Genomic DNA, 20,579 nt, shown 5'->3' on the forward strand with positions numbered 1-20,579 from the left:
AGCTGAACACCAAAATATCCGATAGGATTTTCGTTCAAGCCAGTAGTTTTAGCAAAAAAAAAAATCTCCGCAAATTTACCCGTGTGGTTAATATATATATTCATATATCAAAGTGAGAAATATTTATTATTTTTGCTTGTAATTAGGAACGGTAGTTGTGGACAAACTTTTTAAGCTAAAATCAACAAAAAACTAGTAACGTAACTAAACTCAAATTTCTATTCTATATATTCAATATTATTGAAAACGGTTAACGTAACACATTCCCGTTTTCTAAAAATCAGTTTTTCCCAAGAAAATATTTATTCCCGCCGCTAGTCGGTTGTTCTCGCGTCGATTCGCGAAACGCGGCAACGCCGCGAGACGACGCGGGCGCCATCTGCGCGCGATCGGCGACGTAACGCGCGGCATCTGTGGCGGCCACGGCCAACAACGCCCTATCGATTCGCGTTTAATTGGTTGCATACTTGAATTGTTATTATATTCACAAAATCGCGGCGGTTTTTTAAGCTGCACCTCCGATCGAGATTTGGCTTTTCGGCGATAAATAATTCGCTCGAGCCGCCGTTCGGGAACGCCCGCGTCGCGCCGTGCATAATCCAGAGGTTGTTTTGACGACCGGCGACGCCGCGACGTCTGAGTAACCCTTTCCGCGTCTCGGCGTCGTAGGGTGCGGTCTGAGTCACCCGCGTGCGGCTAAAAATACCTCCGTGTCTGTTCGGAAAAATCAGTCGACGGCGGTAGTTTGTAGGACGTGGGGGTGTAAAATTAGACGGCGAGAAGATGGATTTAAAGGGGAAAGTGGCCTTGGTTACGGGCGGCGCCTCGGGCCACGGCCGGGAATACTGCAAGGAGCTGTTTTCCCAGGGCTGTAAGGTAATTATTCCGACGGTTAAAAAAATCTCTTTGTTCTGTGACGTCATAAAATAGCACGGTTAGTTAAATGCTAAATGAAATGCAGGTTTCGATTTGCGACATAAATTCGGATGCCGGCGAAGAGCTGCTGCACCAACTGTCGAAAGCGGGCAAAGAGCGAGCGATATTTTGCGCTTGCGACGTCACAGACTACCTGCAGTTCGAAGGTGAGTCGATTGTAACCATAGAACAGTGAGAAAGCCCTCACGGAGAAAAGGTAGTTTGCATGATGTGCGCATGTGGATATCTCTGTGTAATAAATCTAGATAATACCTAGCCTATTATAATAAGCGTGTAATAATGTATCACTAATTTTTATGTATTTTCCATATAAATAAATAGTTTATTTTTTTGGTTGCCCGTTTCGAGTGATATTACCGTCGTAACTGTTGGCAACATCGCTGTCAGTTGTCAGTTATGCGCCGCAGCCAATTTTGTTTTGTCTACAGGTTTACAATTGAGTTTCTTTTTAACACATAGGCGTTCTAATTCTTTTTCTTCTCGAGTGACTTGTGTACCCTTGTATACCCTTCAGGCGGCTGCGTTTTTCGCCAGTTTTTTCCTCGAATAACACATAGGCTATTTTGGTTGGTTTGGTACTAAAGTCAAAGACGTTAAAACTTCTTCGTAAGTTAAATATTTTAGTTTAGGGTGTAGATCGTCACACATAAATTGTATTTTTGTTATACAAACCAACTTGTAGAAATTAGATCCAGTATTGCAGAAGGGGACTTGTATAGATGCCTGCACTCATACACATCACAATACAGAAGCAGTCTTTAAAAATATAATGTTTTTAAAAAGTGCAGAAACTAATCGTTAATGGTTAAGAAATAAGACGACGTCATTGACTTTTTAATTTTGACTAAAGAAAACGTTTAATGCTAGTTCGGAGTATGCGATCAATGGATTGTCAACATTTTTGTTTTTCGAGAGTGATCATGGCCTACTATAAAAAAGCAAATTTTGTTTTTGTGACCCTAAGAATGACGTGATATCATCCATTCGAACAACCTTTACATCTTTTGTATTTATCATTTTCTCATAACCTTGAAAACCAACGAGTTAATGAACTTTACTCTATTCTGGACCTCACCCTGTATATTGAATTAATCTAGTGATCGACTCGATCGTTATTTTTGCCGACAGAGGCGTTCCAGGAGACGATCTCGAAGCTGGGCAGCGTCGACATCGTCATTAACAACGCGTCCGTCATGAACGATCGCCTGTGGGAGCTGGAAGTCGACGTCAATCTGGTACGATATACTGTTTTGATATTAAAATACCCGCCTTTACTGTGAACATCTTTAATGTCGCAGAAATCACCAAACTGAGGGCGCCACTTGTCAAAGCCGCGTGTATGTTGTATATATCAGAAAAACCTGACTAAATTGCATGAGACAACAAAGATATGACAGATAACTGGCGCGTCACGCGGAGCTAGAAGTTTGAATTTCCCGCGGGATGCTTATGGGATGCGATACTTGTTTATAGTGCAATTGCTGATTATAATTGTTTAGAGTGAAAAGCAGGTTGCTATTTTTATTTATCAAAACTTCATTTCAAATGCCTAATCCAAAATTTATCAGCTTGATAAGTGCAAATGCTTCAGTGGTTTTCCAAAATCGATTTTTTTAGCTGTTCTATACCAAAGTTTTCGCGTTAGTTTTTTGCCCACACGCGATAAACTTACTTGAGCAGCTTTTGCAAGCATTTGAAGAGCAAATCTTGAGCTTTTCCAGAGGCATCATTCATGGTTATAGAGGTTGTGGTTGTACCTTGGATTAGAAACTAATTTCAATCGATTTTTATATTTTATGGAACCGGACAGGAACAACGTCCGCCACGTGCAATGGTTCCTACGAGTCCGAGATTTGGTTAGAAATCTCGTCAAATCAAGCTCCGCGTCGGTCACGCGACGCGTTGGCCCCGCCCACACGCGCAATGTCATATCTTTGTTTGTTGTGTCACGACTAAATTGTATTCCGTGGTAGAACGGCGTTATAAGGGGCCTACTGTTGGCGTTCCGGTTCTTGGGAAAGGACAGGGGCGGCGCGGGCGGCACCGTCGTCAACGCGGGCTCCACGTGCTGCCAGAACCCGCTGATTTCGTTGCCGGTGAGTCGAGAGCTATTTAAAAAACGAAACGAGACGGTCAAGATGTTATACGCCAATAAATTCATGAAGTAACTGCCTAACCATATCGGCTTTATACTAGGGAGGGGCTTCGTCAATTTATTTGACGTCTCAAAATGTCACTTGACAGTTCTGCCAACATATAGTATTTTGAGGTTATGCTTTGTCTATTTTCGTTTTGGATTAGTGTTTAAGCCTCAGTGTGTTATACAAAAAAGTAAAAGAATTAGAAAGAGAAATGCTGCCGTAATGGCTATCTTAAATCGAAGGGTGATGATATTGATAAAATATTGATTCGTGTGAAAGTCCAGATAATTTTCGCAAATCTGGAAAAAATTAAACGTTTGGAGGAATTAATATTTATTTTGTTGGGGTTCTCCAATCTCCAATTCATCTTGGTCCGTTACCACTTAAAAATAATGCTGGATACCTTTTCCTTAACCGCAATTGCCTTTGAAATTTATATTTGATTCTGCTTTTTTCTTTTTCGTGCTTCAGTGCTACGAAAAACCAAAGGTGAACTTATTTAAGAGACTTATATTGAAGTGAAATTCTCCCCCATTAAGCTAATCATCAACGGTGCTATGAAATACGACTTCGCAGTTTTCAGGTAAATCTAGATGCTTTGAGAGCAGATTCCATCAGCAATCAGTAGATTTCACTCACTTGCTCTCATTGGATTTAGTTTCTCCAGAGGCATAAGATTTTCAAAACGCCCATAAAGTTCATCTGTACCAGCCTCACTTACCACATAATTCATGTTATTATTTAAAATCCACAAGTGAAAAACCAAATAACATAACCTTTCTTTTTGGTTCACTTTACATAGTTGGTGTTACTGAATTGACGCAGGTTTACACGGCGACGAAGCAAGCGGTGGCGGCTCTGACGCGTTGCTATGGCGACCCGTATCACGTCAACCTGACGGGAGTCAGGGTGATTTCGCTGTGTCCGGCTGCCACCGAGGGCGAACTTACGGGGGATCCGCGCAAACGCATCCTGAGCGGTGAATACGAGCTGGCCTGGAAGACGGACACGGCAGACTGCGTTCCGATCAAGTGGGTGCAGTTTTTTTTTTGTGTGCGCGCGCTGTTAATCCATATAACCTCGACCTTGCGATATCCGACAACGAAGATGGCCGCTGACAGATCGTCAATAAGTTCGGATGCGGTATTTTTACGACAGTATTTTCGCCTTTTGCAAAAGTTTATATAGAGTCACAACACGTCGATGTCAATTTTGACTAATATATTCTGGAAGACACATAATCAAAATAGTAGTATAGGGGCGTCATCTTTCTACCAAATTAAATTTTCTCGTTCTTCCATATTGAACCATCAATATCGTGCGGCACTTGAGTATCACTGAGTCACTGAGTAAAAATGAAAATTTATTTACATAGTTTCTAACAGCTATGGCTTCATTTTTATTACTTAACAAATAACAATTTTGTCTTCCATGGTTACCATTATGTACTAAAATAAATAAAAATAATTGATAGTTTCAATACTGCAGAATTTATGACTATAGCTGTATTTTAAATGATAAATAATAAAAATAAATAATAAAAATTTATACAAGCACAACACTTCAATTTTTGTTGAAGATTTATTTGAGTCAGGACATATTTTGAGAAAACACCGGGGTAACTTATTGACAATCGTTCGGCGGCCATGTTGTCAAGTTCATAAGTTTCTGTATTATCGGCAGTGCTAAAACATCAGACATCACATTAAGGATATATCTGGCATGAGTCATCACGTTAAGAAGAGATATATGTATCTGGTTGCATGATGGCGTTCATAAAATTAAAAACAGACTAAAGAGGATAAAAAAATATTTAATTGTTTTATATTATTTTAATTTAAAAGAATAAGTAAAAATGATCTAGCAATTAATACAGAGGTAGGACATATATATCTTAGAAATTTTACTTATTTTTTAAAAATAAATCATGCAAGGAAACATATTTTTGTACCTATTTTTGATATCAAAACCATTTTATTGGGTATTAATATAAAATTTAATTTTTAGAAGCCTTTAAAGGTGGCATTGTTTTTATAGAGACTTTATCTTTTGTATTTTTATTTATTTGTGTTTTACATTATTCCTAGCAGTAAGCTTTAATAGAAGCTTAATAAAATAATAATAAATAAATATAAAATTAATAAATAAAAACTATCAGTTTTTAGCTTGGCTGTTAGTACTTTTCCTGTTGTTTCAATTTCATAGGTTTAAAAATGAATAAGATTAGAAAAATTTTAACTTGCCAGCCCATCTTGTGCTGCTTAGATCAAAAGCTATTTGTGTACCGTGCGTGACCGTGATGACATTTTAATTGGCTGTAACTTTTTTTGTTTTTAGAGACGTAACAGTAAACAAAAAAACGAAATGTAGGGTTAGTAGCCTACATCATTTTAATGGAACACACTGTATATTATATATGTGTTTAAATGACTGCAACAATAATTATTTACAAATTAAAGTAAAACAAAAACAGTAAAAATGACAAGGCACACTGATGTAAAAAAATCTTTAACTATTCTAAATAGTGGCGTATGTGGCCACCATTTTCCTGAACACATTCCTCATACACTCTAATTATATGATGTCTTGCATTTAGTAACGTTTCCGGATCGTCTTTTAACTGCACGTGATTTTTTATGTGTCCCCAATAGAAAAAATCCATTAAAGTTAAGTCGGTGCTGTTGGCTGGCCCATCCATAGTTCCGCCGCCCTATCCAACCCCCAGGATATTCCATCTTAAGAAAATTTTTAACTTGCAGCACATTCTGAGGGGCACCGTCTTGCTGCCATACAAACATATGTATATATTGTTCTATTTGGTACCCCAAGAGTTGCAAATAATGATCTCCAGTTAACTTTTGATCTATAAATATACCCCTGAGTTTTTATTTCGGGTATTTGTAAGACCATTATCGCGTATTTTGTCTATTACAACCCTTGTGTTACAGCGAACGAACTTTTTTAAACAACTATTATTCTCATTATGTCTACTTAAAAAACCCAAACTAAACGGCATTCTCCTTTGACATTGTTCGGCACTTAGTTTTTGAGTTTTAAGAAATTTAAATGCATTATATTTATCTCCACAGTGTAAAGTCTGTTCATAGATATAAGAAAGTGACTGACTGATACGAATTAAGGAAAGACGCGGGCAAGCTGTAAGAATGAAATATGGCCGAACAGGTCCGTACTTTGCTTAGAATTTAATTATTTGGGGTTTTGTTAGGAAAGATACTAAACAATATTTATTTACTTATGTATGTATTTATGTTTAAATCTAAAATAAAATTACAAATTATTTTTATTACCTATTTAAATTACTTAAAATTATTCACATAATATATCAGTATCATTGTATGTATCTATGAACAGACTTTACCTGTTTCTTCATATACAGAGGAAACTTGATGTGCTACATGCTTATTTTCTTCATTTAAAACATTATGATTCCGGCATACCTTTTTAGCATTCAATACGTTACCGTTTTCTGCAAATTTCTTTGCCAGCCTTGGAAATATATATTTTGAAGGAGCTAAATTCGCAAAAACATATTTTTATTTGTCAGTCAGGGCACTTTTTCCGATTTGTCAAAAACGAGTGGACTGAAATATAAAGTGTGTTACATCATTGTTTGTTGATATATCTAAAAACAAAAAAAGTTACGGCGAATTAAATTGAACGCACGGTACATTTTTTCCGCAAGGCCTTATAGTTAGGAACACAGGAAGTGTTCACACCATAATTATATAAAAAAAGACAGTAACCCACAAAATACAAGGCTTTTAACTATGAAATACACAGTCTCTAGTTATGTAGTGTAAATATCACCCTTAAAAAAGAAAAACTAGAAAAAATAACACAATTCACTAATTCTAAGACTGGACAATTAGCGACCGGACTTTATACTCTTTCTCGCGATGATTTATTGTACAGGTCGTGTTAGTTTAATGTTTTTTAGGTCGGAAAAGCTGGGCAAGGCGCTGGTGGAACTGTTGCGGACTGCGAAAAGCGGCACGAGTTGGATCGTCAGCAACGATCGTTCGCCCAAGGAGTTATCGGTGTTTTAAGTTTCCTTTTTTTTTTTTAAACAAAAAAAAGCTTCAATCAAAAGGATCAGCTATCATCTGTCGTCATCGCTTGTAAATACGCCATGGTGTCAAACGCTCGCTTTACCCGGGGTCCCGGCGAGTAGTCCAAACGTACCGCGCGGGTCCCCGGTCGCATTCTAGCCCCTTAGCGCTTTTTTTTGCGGAGAAACCCGGTTTTCTCGCGCTTGGTGATATTTTCCCGTTGAGTTATATATATTAAGCCCCCAGTTTGGTAATAAAATTTCGCAAAGAAAAAAAAAACATTTATTTTTCCTGTAAAAGAAACTGTGCGCTTTGCCCCGCACCCCCCGCGTACATTTTTCTCAGTTTGTCGTAATATTTTCGGTCTTTTTCGGAAACCGACGGCCTTAACTGCGCGAGCGCCCTCTCGAAGTGTCTGTTGCCGACCACACGCGGTTTGCTACCGTCCCCTTCCGCCATATACTCCTCCAGGGCGAGGGCGGACACCTCCCTGACGAGGGCGGCCAGATCCGCCCCCGTGTAGCCTTCCGTACGCTCGGAGCCGCCGATTTGCGCCAAATCGACGTCACAGTCTAGTGGCGGGCTGGTTCCGTCCTGTCCATTAATTTTAAGGAGTAGTTCTAATGTACGCGTACGTTATGTGGGAATCAATAAGAACTCAGATCCTACATCGATAATAACGTTTCCAAGTGGAATAGTTCAAATGTCTGGGAGGAAAAGAAGATAGACGATAGAGTAGTTCAAATTTCGCAAAATCCGAATAATATTTACGAAAAAACAACATGCCATAATCGCTGTGTCAAAATATAAGGCCTAAGATTTTTAAAAATTCGCTTAACGATTTTAAAAGCGGAAAATATCCGAAACGGTAAGTAAACTGAAAAGTCTTGAAAAAGTAGTACAATGAAAATATTTTATACAATTCGAATAGCGCCGCCGTACTAGAGTAGTTCAAGTGACTCGTTAAAGAAAAACTTCAAAAACGGTACGGAAACTGTGAAAGGCTTGGGGAAAATAGTTCCAATGCAGAATTTTGTTTGCGGGGTGAACATATGTTGAACAATAAATTTCCGCGACCAATCGAGAAGTACAAATGGCAAACGCGTCATTGACCGTTTAAAGTTAGAATAGTTCAAATGCTCATAATCGCGGTACGGAGATGTACCGCGATGCACAGAGAAAATGATAATCGAAGAATAGACAAAAAGCATTTTATTATTGTAAAAAAAAAACCATTTACTAAATGAGTAGTTCAAGTGTCTCATTTGTGGAATAACGCCCGATTGAACCGTGTAATAGAAGCAGCTGGCGTGTAAGAATTAAACGAGTGCGAACATTTCAAATAATTTGAAGAGTAGTTCAAAAAAACCAAAGGGTAGTTCACATATCCCGTTATTATTGGTGAGAGAACGTCCCGACTAAATCCTGGAATAGTTCAAATGACTCGTAAAAGAAAAGCCGCGAAACGGAGCGTAACCTATAAAAACCATCGAGAAAGTAGTTCAAAAGCTCACCTTCGTGACGGTCCGCAGTATGTCGACGCGATCCTGTTTCGACGGCAGCCCCACGTAGAGTACCTTCTCGAGACGGCCGGGTCTCAGCATTGCGGGGTCGATGATGTCGGGCCTGTTGGTGGCGGCGAGTACGAACACCCCCCTCCGACCTTCCAGACCGTCCATTTCGGTCAGCATTTGATTGACGACGCGCATCGCGGCGCCGTTCTCGCCGGCGTCCGAACGCTTGGGGCACAGAGCGTCCAGCTCGTCGAAGAAGACGACGCAGGGGGCGGAGTTCCGGGCGCGCTCGAAGCAAACGCGCACCGCCCTCTCGCTCTCTCCGAAATACATGTTGAGCAGTTCGGGGCCCTTGACCGAAATGAAATTTATACCGGCCTCGTTGGCGACGGCCTTCGCGAGCAGCGTTTTGCCGCAGCCCGGAGGTCCGCACAGCAAAATACCCGCCGCCGAGTCCATCTTGAACGTCTCGCATAGTTCCGGGTGTCGCACCGGGACCTAAAACCGGCGTGATAGTGCGCCGCGCGACCTGGGACGTTTGACCTACCAGGATAGCCATCTGTAGCTTCTTCTTCAGGTCCTTCAGCGAGCCGACGTCGTTCCAGGTCGTGTCCGGGACGGTGGCGAAGCCTTCCCTCTTCGCCGACGGTTGCACCTTCTTCGTGGCCCGTTCGAAGTCCTCCATCGTGACGGTCAGATCTCGCAGGTACTCGTCAGGGATGGGCGTGGCGTCGTGAAGCCACGCTATCAACTCTTCCAACGGCGTGGGGATGGGCTTATCGGGGTCGTCGCGTTTTTCTTTGATGTCGTTGAACACCCTAAGGACAAAACGCTACTTTTACCACCGTGGGGGCGTGGCAAACCGCCCACCTGTTAATGGCGACCATGGAAGATTCCCGCGTCAAGGAAAGTAGATCGACGCCAACGTAGCCGGGCGTATTACGTGCGATTTTCTCGTAGTCGAAGCCCCGTTCGAGGGGTAGCTTGGCCGTGAGCACCTTCAGGATGTCGACCCGCGCCCGCGCGTCTGGGATTCCCATGCAGATCTCGCGGTCGAAGCGCCCCGCCCTCCTTAGGGCGGGATCGATCGAGTCCGGACGGTTCGTAGCCCCAATCACCACTACCATGTCGCCGTTCTCCTTCTTACCGAGGCCTGGGCGAATTAACGAGTAGTTCAAATGTACTCGATGTGTTAAAAGGTTAAATAAGCGAAGTTACGTATTCACACTTCGAAGGAAATGATTTGTAATCATTAAAAAAAAACTCAAAGACGTCTTGACCGACTAGATCAAACTTTTAAAATATTTTATTGATATTTGGGAAATAAATTTGGTTCACAGAGATTGTCTTGCCGAGGACTGGTCCAATTGGCTGGTAGTCCAAACGTACTCGACGTGTTACAAGATTGCAAGGGTAAATAAGCCAGGTTTCATGTCTACAGTTTGAAGGAAATGATTTTTTCAGCTTGATATCGATAATTAGAGGTTAGCAGTTCAAACAGCTGATTTATTTTCGAAAGGAATACACTTCGACGGCTCTAGTCCGAAAGCATCGATAAAGAATTTGTTGAATCCCTTAAGACTGGAGTGGTTCAAATGAATCGTAGTAACGGAAACGAGCATTTAGGAAAAATTTTAAATTAAGCAATTTGAAGTTGTAATAATTAAAAAAAAAAAAACACGTCTTGACCGAGTAAATCAAACGTTTAAAACATTTTATGGATGTTTGGGAAACCAATTTAATTAAAAGTCGATAATCCCATAAGAGTGGAGTAGTTCAAATGAATCGTAGTCATGGAAACGAGCGTTTAGGAGCGTTCAAATTAAACAATTTGAAATTGTAATCATTAAAAAAAAAAAAAATCAAACACGTCTTGATCGAGTGCATCAAACTTTTAATTTCTGGGAAATAAAATTAGTTACTGGTATGTAATGGGCGAGTTTCTTGACGAGGCCTGAGCATATTAGAGGGTAGTTCAAACGCACTCGACGTATTACAACGTCCATCAATTTATAATAGATATTTTTTTTCGCACCTCGATATAAATAATTTGTTTTACCTAAACTTGATCCTGACAGATTAGTAATTCAAATGTCCGATTTATTTTCGATAGAAATACAATTTGAGAGTTCCAGTTCGAAAGCATTACAAAAGAACTTTTTGAACAATTTAAACCAAAATAATTTTAAATCGTAATAGTGGGTAATGGGCGAGTCTCCAGTATAAAAATTATACTAAAAGAAGAGCAAGAAGAATATTATTCTGTACTGTTCTGTGCTGAGAACCTACCATCGAGACATATCAAGAGCTGCGCCACAATCCGCCTTTCCATCTCTTTCTGCGCGTTCTGCCTATTCGGCGTGATCGCGTCGATCTCATCAATGAAGAGTACGCAGGGCGCCGCCCCTATCGCCCTCTCGAACAGTTCCCGGATACGTTCTTCGCTCTCTCCAGATACCCCGGCCACAAGTTCGGGTGCGGCGACGTTAATCGAGGGCACACCGAGTTCCTTCAAGAGTGACGCATCAAAGTGAAGTTAGGTTTCACGAGGGACCGCGTTTACCCCCGCTATGGCGTTCGCGAGCAGCGTCTTGCCGCAGCCCGGCGGTCCGTGCAACAGGAAACCTCTGGGTGGCGTATTGCCGAACTTCCTATACAGCTCGGGGTGTTTTATGTGAAGCAGAAGCCTGCACACCTCCTCCAGGGTTTTGTCCATCCCACCCACGTCTTTGAGGGTGTAAGTGGGCTCCCGAAACGAACTGGGACAAGCGGATTTTTTTCTGAGTGAACCCGAGGGACTCTCCAGCTTCCTTTTCCTAGACGTGTCCATTTTATGGGGAACTTTACTGTTAAAGGGCCTCTGAGGAGTCCCGTTACCTCTTTTGGCGATCTCGCCATCGGAATCGCCACTGCTGAGATCGATAAGCTCCCCATCGTTCGTAGGGGGGCGACGGGTATATAGCTCGATCATTTGCTTGTGCATTAAGTTGTCGGTCTTGGTTGAAAGTACGCGGTAGTTCAAACGTATCATAGAAGGACAAAAACGCAATTAATAAACTTACAACTCGTGTTTCGCCTTCCTCTTCTGCGAGGATTTCCTCGTCTGAAGATTCGGCGGGGCCCACGCCTTGCTTTTGTATGATAATCGAGTGAGCCTTCCTCACGGAGACCCTAAACGCGCTGCGTTTCCTTCTAGCGTACTCTTTGTAGGTGCGTTGGAGGTCGTCGGCCATTTGGTCCAAGTCCACGCGAGCCCCGACCGGCTTGGTTTCCAGATACTGTGGTAGGATGCGATTTTATAACACCTTTCTCGTATTACTAAACCAACACGTACTTTTTCTATCCTGGGCACCATGCTCGGGTCCGACAGGTACGGCATTTTTAAGGCTACGTCACCGTCTTACCGAAGTCACTAATGGTATTGTGGCGGGGAATTAACATAAACCGACACTTCTGAAATGTTTAAGGTTATAGTCAAACCGAGCAGAGAAAAGCAATGTTTCTCATCGTCGGAGCCACATATTTTAAACTGCTTCGTCTTCCTCCACTGTTGCTTATCCATAAAATTTAAAGACGTATTCTATCAATGCAATTTATGGTCGGTTAGTTTAGTATCAACTGCCTATGCGGTCGGCTAGAAGATTCGTTCTCTGCTCAGAAATAACCAATTTCGTTATCTATGCGAACTGCATTGCGTTGTGTGCGGCGTTCTGTGTTTGTGTTGAACGTAACGTGTTGGGTACGTTAAATATCGCACTCGCCAGCACGAAATCGAGTCTAATGGGAAAGATTAACAACAAATCGGGCTTGGAGATAATCCCGTTGAACGACAAAAACAAGAACGATCCGGAGAAGACGGGCAGGATGCCCTACATTTCCGATCCGAGTATTGTACCCAGGGTACAGAAGGTACCCCGATTGCGGTCTTACGCGTTCCCCACGTATAATAGCGCGTTTTTTAGTACCTGGAGTCCAACATAGATAAAACCTACGTGGACATCAATCAAATGGCTGACGATTTACAGAGGAGATACAAAGAGTACGCGAGGCGAAAGAGAAGTGTGTTTCGTGCTTCCGTGAAGAAGGCTTATTCGATTGTGCTGCAGAGTTACGGCTTGGAAGACCGCGAATCTTCTGACGAAGACGTCCTGAGCGAAGATAGCGACGAGGACAATGAAAAATTCGTATGAGTTTTGACAGAGGCGATTTTGCAAAGTTCAACTGTGGTTTGTTCAAGGACGAGAACAGCGCGGACAATCAGGACCCGTATAACCGCCGGCCCATCAAACCGAAACAGATGGACGAGAATGAGCTGATCGATATCAGTAGCGAAGATTCAGAAGAGGAGGCCCTCCACAATGACAAGAAAACCAACGGACCATCGACATCCAAGAATCAGCCAGAGGCGTCTTTGTTACAGGGCTTTCTTACCAATAGGTTGTATTATGAAAAGAGGCCTTGTGACCCCCTGACTCAGGACAAGTCCAAGAAGAGGAAGCTTGAGGCCACCATCATGCCCATCACGTCGTTGAACAAACGGAGAAAGGTCAGCCACCAGATGTCCTACCAAGAGCCTGAATTTTCTTTTAAAGATATTGGAGGTAACCTGATTTTTATACAGGTGTACTTATGATCTAGCACGCGGCAATTTCGCCCACCGCTTTGAAATAAGGTGGGGAAAAAAGGGCGGAATTTGCACATTTGAACTACCGGTTGGTATAATATTAAGAATTGTTTTAAAAATTGAACTTTGTTGATTTGGGATAACGTGTTTTTTTTTTTTTGTAAACCTACGCAATTTTTGTGCGGTACATTCGATCTACCCGCTGCACGTTCTTTTATATATCACATCTCGCCTTTCCCAAGGCATGGACAAGACGCTGGAGGACGTCTACAAGGTGCTGCTCCACGTAAAGCACCCAGAGCTGTATCGCGGGATCGGGGGCGCTCCCCCCAGGGGGATCCTTCTCAGCGGTCCCCCCGGCAGCGGAAAGACGCTCCTCGCGAACGCCATCGCGGGGGTAAGTCGCCCTCTCCGGCGTTGCCAAGTTTCTCCCTCTCGTGCTCCCTTCTAGGAACTGAACATGCCGATGGTTAAAATGGCAGCGCCCGAGCTTGAAGACGGTGTCTCGGGCGACACGAACGCGCGTATTGGGGAGCTGTTTAGGCGCGCGCAGGGCTCCGCCCAGTGCGTCTTCTTCATCGACGACATCGACGCCGTCGCCAAGTGCAACGTCCTCGAGAGGGTCGTGCCCTACATATTCGACTGCGTGGACGACTTAAACAATGGCGACGCGATGCTCATCCTAGGTGCCACGAGTCGCCCAGATCTCCTCGACGCTGCGCTGAGGAGGGCTGCACGTTTCGACGTCGAAATCTCCCTTAAAATGCCCGACCGCGAGTCCCGCGTCGACATCCTCAAAGTGTTGACCTCAGGCGTGACGCTCGACGACGACGTCGACCACGAATCGCTGGCGGATCGGACCCCCGGGTTCGTGGGGGCGGACCTCGCTGCCCTTATTAAGAACGCTTCGGTCGCGGCCGCCGCCAGGGCCCTCGAGGTGTTGGGGGCGGCTAGGAAGGCGGCAGCGAGCAAAGCGGCGGAGGAGAAGGCACGCTCTGTGGCCGGTGTGCTCAAGATCAAGGCCAAGCAACTGGAGCTGACCAAACGGCAGTCTGAAGATGAGGCCGAGATCATCGTGGACGACGACTCGAAGAGCGCGACCCCCAAGGACAAGGTGGCGGATGTTCCGTCGGACTCGGTCGTTGTCCTCGATGACGTGGACGAGGTGAGTCGCAACGTATCTTTTCGTCCGATTCGTCGTTTTTTTTTTTTACGTCAAAATGTCCGTTCGGAGTTTCAGGGGCGGCGCATTTGAACTACTCGCCGGAACGAACAGTTTTCTGATCGTTCTTGTTATTTTCGTTTTTGGTACATTTGACCTACCGAGGGACACGCGCGGCATTTCAAAAAGTGGTTTCCGGCGGTGATACATTCGACCTACCCGTCGTTATCGCGAATTTTTTAAGGATTAAGTCGATTTTTAAGTTGGTTCGGGTGCTGGTGCGTCGACCTACTCTGTTTATTTATTTATTTGGGACAAAAACAGGTTAAGCAAATCTTATACAGGCAACGAAAAAGTTTTTATCTCTTTAATTTTGTTCAATTCATATATTTATTAATAAATGGATTATGGAATTACTTTATTAAATTAAAAAAGTCTTGCAGTGGGGGTCTTCTTTAAGGAATCATGTGAGACTGAGAACAAGTTAAGGTTCTTGCAAATTTTTTGATGGTTTAAAATCGGTTTGAACTCGTTTTCGGATGGCGGTACATCCGACCTACTTTATTTATTTATTTGGTCTTTGGGACAAAAACAGGTTAAACAACCTACAACACTGGCCCCTTAAGAATTACGTCACTTGTACAGCTTACAAAAACAAATAGAAGTGGTGGAATTGAGTACAGTATGGAAAACAAAAGTAAGCACAAAAAATACATTTCAAATTTTAAAGCCCAACGAATACACCAACCTTATACCTAGCGAAGGCAAAGAAAAAGTTTTTTTCTCTGAATTTTGTTCAATTTATTTATCAATAAATAGAATATTGAATTATTCTCTTAAATTAATCAAATTCTCAAAACAAGTCAAGATTTTCGCAAATTTTTTGAAGGCTTAAAATCGGTTTGAAGTCGTTTTCGGTGGCGGTACATTCGGTCTACCTATCGCGAATTTGCGGCTAGGGCGGTTATTCACGACTCGGAATCAATTTTTATGCAGTTTGCGGTGTTGGTACATTCGACCTACGCGGCCTAAACGCGGTTATTTTTCGAGACGGTCGTCACCGCGAACAAGAAAGACCCTCCGTCGCCCTCGGCGCTGAAGGCGAACGCGGTCAACGGCGACGCCGCCGCCCCCGCCCCCGTCATCGAGGACCCGGAGATAATCGTCGACGAGGACGTCCAGGATCCTGCGATGCCGGTGGACCCGAAGCCAACGACCGCGTTGGAAGACCTGAAGACGTGGCTCAGAGATCCCGCCCCCTTCGCCAACGTGCGCAATCTTTGCGTCGCCGCCGCCGACTTCGATACGGCGCTAAAGGGGGTGGAGTCGCGCGCTCGAACCGAAGGATTTGCGACGATGGCGGACGCCGCGTGGGACGACGTCGGGGCGCTCAGAGACGCGAAGGAGGAGCTTCAGATGTCTATTCTGGCGCCAGCCAGGCATCCGAAACAGTTCGAAGGGTTCCGGATCGCCGCCCCCGCGGCCGTTTTGCTCTGCGGCCCGCCCGGCTGCGGTAAAACCTTGCTGGCGAAGGCGGCCGCGCGCGACGCCTCCGTCAACTTTTTAGCCGTCAAGGGACCGGAAATGTTAAGCATCCACGGCGACGGGAGGCGGGCGGCGCGTCTCTGCTTCGAGCGCGCCCGAAGCGCCGCCCCCTGCGTCCTTTTCCTCGACGAAATCGAGGCGTTGTGCCCCAAACCCGACGGCCCGGTCCGCGTCCTTAACCCGACCCTTTCGGAGATGGACCGATTGGAACGCGGGGGCGGCGTAATGGTTTTGGCCGCCACCAACAGGCCGGATCTGGTCGATCCCGCCGCCTTGCGACCCGGAAGGTTCGAGAAAATCTTGTACATAGGGCTGCCCTCGAGAGAAGACCGCGTCGACATCCTCAGGGCGCTCACGAAGGTAAGATTTAAGCGACGGGACATTCGAACTACTTTCGAGTCCTTCCTCCAGAACGGCACCCGGCCCACGCTCGACGCGGAGGTGGATTTGGTCCAGATCGGTACGTCGGAACAGACCAAAGGTTTCACGGGCTCGGACCTGGCCGCCCTCGTCAGGGAGGCGTCGTTGTTGGCCTTGAAAGAGTATCTGGTGGCGGGAGATATGTCGGAACCCGAGGTGGTGTACGCGAGGCACTTCGTCAAAGCGTCGGAAAAGATCAGGCCGTCGGTCGGCGAGAAAGTGAGCGAGTGGCGATTCCCAGCGAGGTGGTTTTTTAAATTTTATGTTTATTTAGGACCAGAAACATTACGACAAGCTTAGGAGAACGTATAGCGCGGTGCCGGAGCACGCAGATGTCGAGGAGATGGAGTACTCGTAATCGCTCGATAGTTTACTGTTTTTTTTTTTTTAATAGACTAAAAATATCTATTTTCGCATATTGAGGGAAGATTCTAAGTAAGGGAATGATTTATTTGTAACCCGGTATTTTACATTAGTTTGAAATCGCCACGTGTGTCTAAGTTGTACCAATTGAATCATGTTTTTTTTTTATTGTGTTTATTTACGTTACCCGTGCGAGAAGGTCCGCCGTTTAGGCGCGAGAAGCGATAAAAACTACGTAAGAAATAAAGATAGTCTGCTGAATGGAATTGGGTAACACCCTTACGTCACTCGTGTGAAAAGGCTAGCCGCGCATGCGCGAGAAACGGTAAAAAGTACGTGAAAAATAAGGACGGTCGGGCGAAACGGTTTGGGTAACACGATTACGTCACTCGTGCAAAATGGTTAGCCGTTTATGCGTGAGAAACGATAAATACTGCATAAAAAATAAATATTTTCGTAGAGAAGGCAATGATTTTCCGCGCACGCCTGTATATTTCCCCACTAACCTGCAGTTTGCTGTCTTAAAAACGCAGCATCCAAATTAACTGCTAAAAAAGAGATTTTAAATCTCGAGCGTTTTTTTACGTTTTAGCCTGTTTTGATGTGTTTGCAGTGTCAGTATTAGGGTGGTTTCGAGTAAATGAAAGTAAGACTTCGACTATTTATTTTTTACAAGAATATATCCTGCGACAAATATCGTTTTACTTTAAAGCGTATAATTAAAAGTAAAAAAATTTCAATAGCAATTTAATTTTTCTTGGAACGGCAATTAATTTTATGGGGCGACTGCTACATAAACCAATTCAACGTTTCCACTTTTAAACGATCGTTGTTGGTCACGTACCAACCCATTTACTATCACTTGTATTTCGGACCATTAAAAAAAAAAGAAAACTGCTTCCACCACAGACTATACGAAGGTAATTAGTTTGTGAAGGTATCAGAACTTCGGAAACAAATACAATGTATTTATATATATATAAATATATATATATAATTCTTCCACCGGGAGAAAGCTCAACGGGTAAAAGCTTACAATAAGCCTTTGAGAATAGAATTGCAACTGCGAGACCTTTATTCATAGGTACTTTGTGACTGCTTCTTCTTTCCGTCGCTGCGTTGACGGATCGTTAAAAGTGAGGTTACTCGACCCTGTTAGGTAATAATCGCTTAAAAATGGCATCGCTGCTCAAACAATTGACAAGATACGCGTGCAAACCGACGTTCAGGCAAGCAGGTATTCGGAAATCGCACGTCCTCGGCGTTATTCTCAGTTTTAGCGTGTGTTGCAGCCGCAGCCAATTTCGTTAAGTACCGGAGCACCAAGGCCGAGGAAACGAGACGTAAGGAGCTCGACTCGAGTCGCGAAAACGACTGATTCGCATGTTTCTAGCGACCGCTCGGAAGCACGACGAGCCTGCACGTATTCAGCTCAAAGAATTCGGCGTCTATGTCGCCGATTGCCTGCCCAAGTATGTCCAAAAGGCGCAGCTGACCGCGGGCGACGAACTCGAGCTCCTCATCGCTCCCGAGGGCGTGATACCCGTTTTAACTTTCCTCAAAGATCACCACCAATGCCAGTTCACCAACGTGGCGGACATAGCAGCCATGGACGTGCCCAGTAGGCAGTACCGATTCGAAGTGAGCCGTTTTTTCTAACCCCGGCCGTTCCGCGACGCCTTTTCGTCGGTTTTAGCTGATATACAATCTGTTGTCGCTGCGTTTCAATTCGCGAATCCGCGTGAAAACCTACACGGACGAGCTGACCCCCATAGACTCGGCGTGCGAGGTATACGAAGGTGCCAATTGGTACGAGCGCGAGGTCTGGGACATGTACGGCGTGTTTTTCGCCAACCACCCCGATCTGAGGCGCATCCTTACCGATTACGGCTTCCAAGGACATCCGTTCCGCAAGGATTTCCCGCTGAGCGGATACGTCGAGGTAAGTACAAGGCAGAGCCCCAGTTGGATATTTTTTGAGGCGCCGGGCGCATGGAGGCGAATTTATTATTAAAATTCATTCATTCAATTCAACATTCATTTTCGTTCCTCTATCGACAACGGAAATACTGATCTGTAGCGAAAAACCGCTTTAAGGGCAGCAGTTTTTGTAGCTGCCTTGCACATTATCTGTATCGAATTTCTGTCATTGCGGACAGCGGTAATCAGTAATTTCATTTATATTTTCAAAAATATGTCATTTTAAAATTGATATTTCTCGTAAGTCATGTTATTTTATTGTGAAAATTACAATTTTTAACTTTTTCTGACTTAGCATGATATGAGAGGATCGTAGGTACGTAGCTATATCCTGTGCAAACAAACCAAAAAAAGCAAATTACCAATATCGTGGTAATAATAAGAGGAGCACCCGGGATGACTTGAAACACATTCCGACATTTTAAACTGAATATTAGATGAATTATACTAAAACCCAATTATTTATACCCACAAATTCATTCTCTCCAATGTTCAATAATGCAAAATTATATACGCGACTCCTGCTACGCTTTTTAAATCTAATTAAATATCTTTTTTTTTTGCATGGAAACGAGACAAAATAATAAAAAATGTTAAAAGAACGAAAACGCTGCGTCAGATCAAAATTTGATTTATGTTGATTTGCTAAATTTGAAACGGTTTGACCACAAATGAATTTTGTTGATTGTTATCGAGCTGAAATTTTGCATCTAAAGAGGTGAATAACCATATTTTTTTGACGTTAACACTTTTAAGTAAAAAACTGTGTAAACCATAAAGCTGTAATGTATCTCATGTACAAAAGGTGTAAAAAAAATCCCTGATAGATTTTGCTTTCAAACTTATAGGATAGATAAACTTGATTTTGTTTAACCAGTGGCGTTCGCGCACATGCAAACAAAATATTTGTTTTCTCGAAAATGGCGTGTCTTAGTGAAAAATCTTAAGATACCATTGCGCTGTTTAAAATTAATAAAATTAAAATTAAAAAACAAAACTGCGATAAACCATTGGCACACTAAAACTAAGCAAAATTATTAATTAAAACGGTCTCGCGAACACCACTGTTTAAACAAACCTGTATCTCTGAAATGAAGCATGTTAGGACATAAGTTACCATGGGTGTTTTGCTGCGGCCTCCCTTGAAATATTTTTTCCGGCAATGTTTGTCCTTATTTCGTCCATTTTTTTCATCATTTTTAGAAAATAAAACCTGAGAAACTCGAATTGAAAATTTTTGAAAGTTTCATTGCTGGTAAGAAGTTGCAGCCGTTTTTCGCAATTCCGGCAATATTTTTATCACTATTTAAAAAAGGCCTTCAATTAAACCAATGCTCGATTCATTAGTCATTACAATTTTTTGAATTTCTAATTACTGCTACATTCGCCTCCGTGGAGCGGCTAAAACCCGGACAGCGTCGCGGTACGTTTGACCTACCGCATTGTATTGCGATTTTCAGGTTAGGTACGACGACGAAAAGAAGAGGGTGGTGCTGGAGCCGCTGGAACTCGCACAGGAGTTCCGCAGGTTCGACCTGTCTGCGCCGTGGGAGCAGTTTCCCAACTTCCGACCCGCGCCCGAGACGGTCGCGGGAGCCGAATCAGATGACGGGAAAAAATAAATGCCTTTAATGTTAAAAACGGTCGTATAACATAAATAAATATTCTTCGCAAATCCGTTATTCCTCACTCGACGTCACGGTAGGGGGGAGGCTCCTTCAAAATACAGGTACGTCGTCGACGTGGAGGGGCCGGGTCATACGAACTACTCTTCGAATCACCATCCGTTTCAAAAATATAGACACCTAACGCCATTTAAAGCCG

At 43.4% G+C, this 20,579-nt stretch overlaps 4 protein-coding genes across 5 annotated transcripts; 3 read left to right on the forward strand and 1 right to left on the reverse strand.

Moving 5' to 3' along the window:
- The first annotated feature begins 494 nt into the window (after positions 1–494).
- LOC132707725 (15-hydroxyprostaglandin dehydrogenase [NAD(+)]-like) lies at positions 495–7,175 on the forward strand. The gene is made up of 6 exons (XM_060679656.1): positions 495–876; positions 962–1,082; positions 2,065–2,171; positions 2,910–3,032; positions 3,903–4,108; positions 7,036–7,175. The coding sequence occupies exons 1-6, from the start codon at positions 784–786 to the stop codon at positions 7,142–7,144; spliced, it is 759 nt and encodes a 252-aa protein (XP_060535639.1). The 5' UTR covers positions 495–783; the 3' UTR covers positions 7,145–7,175.
- A 245-nt stretch (positions 7,176–7,420) lies between these two features.
- LOC132707724 (nuclear valosin-containing protein-like) lies at positions 7,421–12,139 on the reverse strand. The gene is made up of 8 exons (XM_060679655.1): positions 11,996–12,139; positions 11,724–11,939; positions 11,225–11,656; positions 10,951–11,170; positions 9,532–9,814; positions 9,209–9,479; positions 8,662–9,159; positions 7,421–7,741 (listed from the first exon to the last, which is right to left on the reverse strand). The coding sequence occupies exons 1-8, from the start codon at positions 12,038–12,040 to the stop codon at positions 7,430–7,432; spliced, it is 2,277 nt and encodes a 758-aa protein (XP_060535638.1). The 5' UTR covers positions 12,041–12,139; the 3' UTR covers positions 7,421–7,429.
- A 214-nt stretch (positions 12,140–12,353) lies between these two features.
- On the forward strand, positions 12,354–17,770 carry LOC132706996 (nuclear valosin-containing protein-like). Its single transcript, XM_060678600.1, has 8 exons — positions 12,354–12,570; positions 12,624–12,845; positions 12,899–13,262; positions 13,528–13,682; positions 13,737–14,450; positions 15,498–16,352; positions 16,404–16,631; positions 16,687–17,770. Exons 1-8 carry the CDS (start codon positions 12,442–12,444, stop codon positions 16,768–16,770), a joined length of 2,751 nt encoding a protein of 916 aa, XP_060534583.1. The 5' UTR covers positions 12,354–12,441; the 3' UTR covers positions 16,771–17,770.
- An 89-nt stretch (positions 17,771–17,859) lies between these two features.
- Positions 17,860–20,385, forward strand: LOC132706998 (NADH dehydrogenase [ubiquinone] iron-sulfur protein 3, mitochondrial-like). 2 transcript variants are annotated; one of them, XM_060678607.1, is made up of 5 exons: positions 17,860–18,012; positions 18,068–18,118; positions 18,169–18,416; positions 18,472–18,717; positions 20,216–20,385. In XM_060678607.1, exons 1-5 carry the CDS (start codon positions 17,952–17,954, stop codon positions 20,375–20,377), a joined length of 768 nt encoding a protein of 255 aa, XP_060534590.1. In that variant the 5' UTR covers positions 17,860–17,951; the 3' UTR covers positions 20,378–20,385. The 2 variants fall into 2 exon arrangements, with proteins under 2 accessions (XP_060534590.1, XP_060534589.1); XM_060678606.1 differs by having other exon boundaries at positions 17,872–18,012; positions 18,056–18,118.
- The last annotated feature ends 194 nt before the right edge of the window (positions 20,386–20,579 follow it).

The sequence above is a fragment of the Cylas formicarius genome, unplaced genomic scaffold (assembly GCF_029955315.1).
Source record: "Cylas formicarius isolate icCylForm1 unplaced genomic scaffold, icCylForm1.1 PGA_scaffold_9__14_contigs__length_23061073, whole genome shotgun sequence".
Taxonomy (NCBI): Eukaryota; Metazoa; Arthropoda; class Insecta; order Coleoptera; family Brentidae; genus Cylas; species Cylas formicarius.